This window comes from Nematolebias whitei, chromosome 22, assembly GCF_014905685.2.
Source record: "Nematolebias whitei isolate Nwh7 chromosome 22, NemWhi1, whole genome shotgun sequence".
Taxonomy (NCBI): domain Eukaryota; kingdom Metazoa; phylum Chordata; class Actinopteri; order Cyprinodontiformes; family Rivulidae; genus Nematolebias; species Nematolebias whitei.
In genome coordinates this window covers 1287863-1291280 of record NC_056519.1, presented here as the reverse complement: position 1 = coordinate 1291280, position 3418 = coordinate 1287863, and the positions used below count along the sequence as shown (strand labels likewise).

Below are 3418 nucleotides of genomic sequence, written 5' to 3'. Positions count from 1 at the left end.
TTGAGCATCAGAACCAGCCGGGCCGTGTGGTGTTTGAGCATCAGAACACACCTGATGATAAACGGAAATCTGGTGCAAGTTCACGGCTCAGACTCAGTCCGGTTTGTTTGGACCAGAACCACCAGAATGTGGACTAAGAACAGAACATCAGACTCAGAAACTGGACTTTAATCAGAAAACTTTTATTGGCTTTGAGAACAAAAAGAGTTAATTTAAAATGACAAAGTGCTTCGAGCAGCCAGAAACACCAACGCTGCCAGAGACGGAGGACAGGTCTGCTCAAACAAACAAACAGCTTGGAATCAATAAATAATACCAGCAGTCCATCAGAAGAACAGGCGTTAAACACAAACATGAGAAAACATCAAAGAGGCGTTGCGGAGTCATGTGACCTGTACCCATCAGACAGCAGGACATTTTCTGTCCTGGAAGACAAAAACAGGAAGTTTGGGTTGTCGTTCTTCTGTCAGTTTACCGTACGGTTGTTTACAGGTCACAACTCCGTCGTTCCTGCAGCCGAAGCATGAAATGATGACGAGGAGTTCCCGTGTGAGGAAGACGAGCGGCGCCGCCCGCAGCTAACTCTGAACGTTCTTGTTCTTCTTGGTACCGCTGCTGGGAGGAATCTTCTGCTCGTCCCCCGTCAGCAGAGCTTTGATCTCCGACGGGATCTTCCCTTGATCCATGGCCGAACACCACTGCTTGTACTGCAGGACCAGACCAGACGCAGTGAGACTCGACAACAGTTTCAACAGGGAGGATCAATTTACCGTGGGACAAAGTGTCTAAACTGATCAAAGTAAACTTTATTTTGTCCTCTCTGTGAGGACAAAGGACGTGGGCTCGCTAAACTGTCTCATCTACAGCAGGTGGCCTTCTGAGATCAGAGAGGAGAGACTTCAGATTAACGTGCTGTAGATTATACTGGTCTGTCAGGGACCGACCAGTTTCTACAAACTGAGCACCACCTGCTGCAGGTGAGATACTGACTGCTCTAGAAATGAAGGTGATAATCTTTGGGAGAGTAGGGAGTCAGGATTAATCTGCTGGATGTTCGTGTGTCCAACTCCTCCTCACCATCTCCAGCTCCTCCCGCAGCGCACAGATGGCCCGCTCCTTACTGGACACCAGCTCCTCCAGGTACTGGTACCGCAGCTTCTTCCGGGCCCGACACTCTCTTGCACTCTGCCGGCTTCGCTCCAGTTTGGCCTTCAGGTCAATTTTTGCAGGTTTGCGGCCACGTTTTCCAGGCTTCTTCACTTTTCCTGCCACCATCTGAAAACCCAAAGAGATGATTCTTTTTATGATTTAATGACGAGTTAAAGACATTTTATTCAACTAAAAGATAATCTGCTGAAAGTTTAGGAATATAAAAACATTTGAAATAGGTTTATTAGCAGAATAAACAAAACTAAACAGTGCATAATGATTTAAAGTCCTTGGCTTTATACTAATGTACATTTATTACATTGTTAACTTTTAAAAATGTATTTGATTATTAGTAATAAAAACCCGTACAATAATTATTTTAATAACTTCCAGTTAAAAAGTTTTACATATATATATGTTTAAATAAAGCAAGATATGTTCACTTTTAATTATTATTTTTTTGCTGATTTAACCAATAATTATTGATGACGTCACCGACTCGGCAGCCCTCATAGACCAGGTCCAGATAAAAACCACAACCTGGTCTCGGTCAGATTTGGTTCAGATCTTGTGGCACAGATACGGACGTTGTTGTGGTTCCGGTTCTGATTAATTCGGTGCTAGATCCAGGTTAACGAGTTTAACTAATACAAGATAAACTAGTTAATAACTTTGTAAGTAGCGGGTTTTCTGTGATTGGCATTGACCATTAATCACAATCATTGATCTGGATCTTGAATCCGAGCCGCTCAGAACCGGTACCGCCAGGTTCTGGTCAGCTACGTTCAGGTTAGCAGCTGCTAGCTCACCTTGTTATCTTCCATTATTTCGCTCCGCTGAAACTCGGAGACAAAATGGGTCCAGAGGACACGAACCCAGAGTCCAACCAAGACCGAACTCGGGTCCAGTTAGCCAATATAAAACAGACCGGAGAGACAACAGAACCGGAACCAAACGCAACGTTTTCTGTTTTCTTTTTCTTGCCTTGTTTACTCCAGTTTCCTGAGCTGATTTCTTCTTCGTGGGTTTAATTAACAGCCGACGTTATAGCGCCACCTGCAGGAAAGAATCGGAAGTACATCAGTTTGTATAACTAACTTTTTGATTTTATTTATTTATTTTGTAGATTATCCCCCACGTCCCCTCCGGGGCTCCGTATTTATTTGTATGAACTAATATGTTGGAAAATTATTTTACCAAATGTATTTTTATTTCCTGAAACATTTGGCCCTCCTCAGCTTCCATAGCGCTGGCGGTAACATGTTTTAAAGGCGCGGGCGCGGCTTCACGATGTGTCTTCTTTATTTCAGCGGAGGGGTTTCTGTCGGCGCACAAGTTGCGCCTGCGCCTTTAAGGCTCGGTGAGTTCGCCTCCGGATGACGGTATGCTGTTATTTTTACCGCAGTGACCTCATCAGGACTTCGGTTCGGTCCGCGGCTTTCTGTTCGGTCTCGACCCAGACTGCTGACACTTTAATCGGCCTTTCCCCTCCGGAGCGTCCCGCCGGACTGCCCCGGACCCCCGACCCGTCGACGGAGCTGCTAGCCGGACTCTGACGGTGACTTTAGTCGCGGTGAGTCCACCGAACGTTCCGGTTAAAGTCCGAACCAGCGGCGGGTGAAGAAGTTCTGGTGAGCCGGGCCTGAAGTTAAAGTTCGAACCGAGCGTCCGTTCGGAACCAGAGTTTGGGTCGAACGGACGGCTTGGGTTTTACCGTCGTGACAAACAGAGACGGTTCTGGAAATGTCCCGCAGGTTCCGACCCGAACTCAGAACCACTTTGGTCCACTTCAGACGGAACCGGACCAGAACCAGCGGGTTTACCGTCACTTTACTGAGTTGGTCTCAAGAAGTCTGACAAATGAAAAACATCAGATTTGTTTGTTTGTTTGTTTGTTTGTTTGTTTGTTTGTTTGTTTGTTTGTGGAAATCAAACGATCAAATATTACACAGTTCTTCTGTCCGCTCCTGTTAAAACCTGATTAAAGTTTATAAAACACGAAATAAATAAAAACAAACCTTTTCCTCGCAGAAATCACAATTTCTGTTTTATTTGTTTTAACGTGATAAAGACTTTATTTATTTATTTATTTATTTATTTATTTGTTTGTTTATTAATCAAACTGCACACAGGTCTGAATGTAGTTTTAGCTGCTGTCGGGCTCGTTTCAGTTCATAGTTTTAGCTGTTGTCAGGCTCGTTTCAGTTAATAGTTTTAGCTGTTGTCGGGCTCGTTTCAGTTCATAGTTTTAGCTGCTGTCGGGCTCGTT

General features: G+C 44.6%; 2 protein-coding genes across 3 annotated transcripts in view; one reads left to right on the top strand and one right to left on the bottom strand.

The window, feature by feature from the left end:
* dusp16 (dual specificity phosphatase 16) overlaps nt 1-3418 on the top strand; it is a 17265-nt gene that overhangs the window by 7494 nt on the left and 6353 nt on the right. The window contains exon 2 of the mRNA XM_037695616.1: nt 2555-2722. The gene's annotated coding sequence lies outside the window, so the exon portion shown is untranslated. The remainder of the gene's footprint in view (nt 1-2554; nt 2723-3418) is intronic.
* Nucleotides 81-2192, bottom strand: crebl2 (cAMP responsive element binding protein-like 2). Of its 2 annotated transcripts, none has more exons than XM_037695625.1 (3): nt 2134-2172; nt 1078-1275; nt 81-707 (listed from the first exon to the last, which is right to left on the bottom strand). In XM_037695625.1, the coding sequence occupies exons 2-3, from the start codon at nt 1273-1275 to the stop codon at nt 579-581; spliced, it is 327 nt and encodes a 108-aa protein (XP_037551553.1). In that variant the 5' UTR covers nt 2134-2172; the 3' UTR covers nt 81-578. The 2 variants fall into 2 exon arrangements, with proteins under 2 accessions (XP_037551553.1, XP_037551552.1); XM_037695624.1 differs by having other exon boundaries at nt 83-707; nt 1959-2192.

Coding starts and splice junctions, on each gene's coding strand:
- crebl2 (XM_037695624.1), bottom strand. Junction 708..1,077: donor TGCGGGAGGAGCTGGAGATG/GTGAGGAGGAGT, acceptor CTGGTCCTGCAG/TACAAGCAGTGGTGTTCGGC.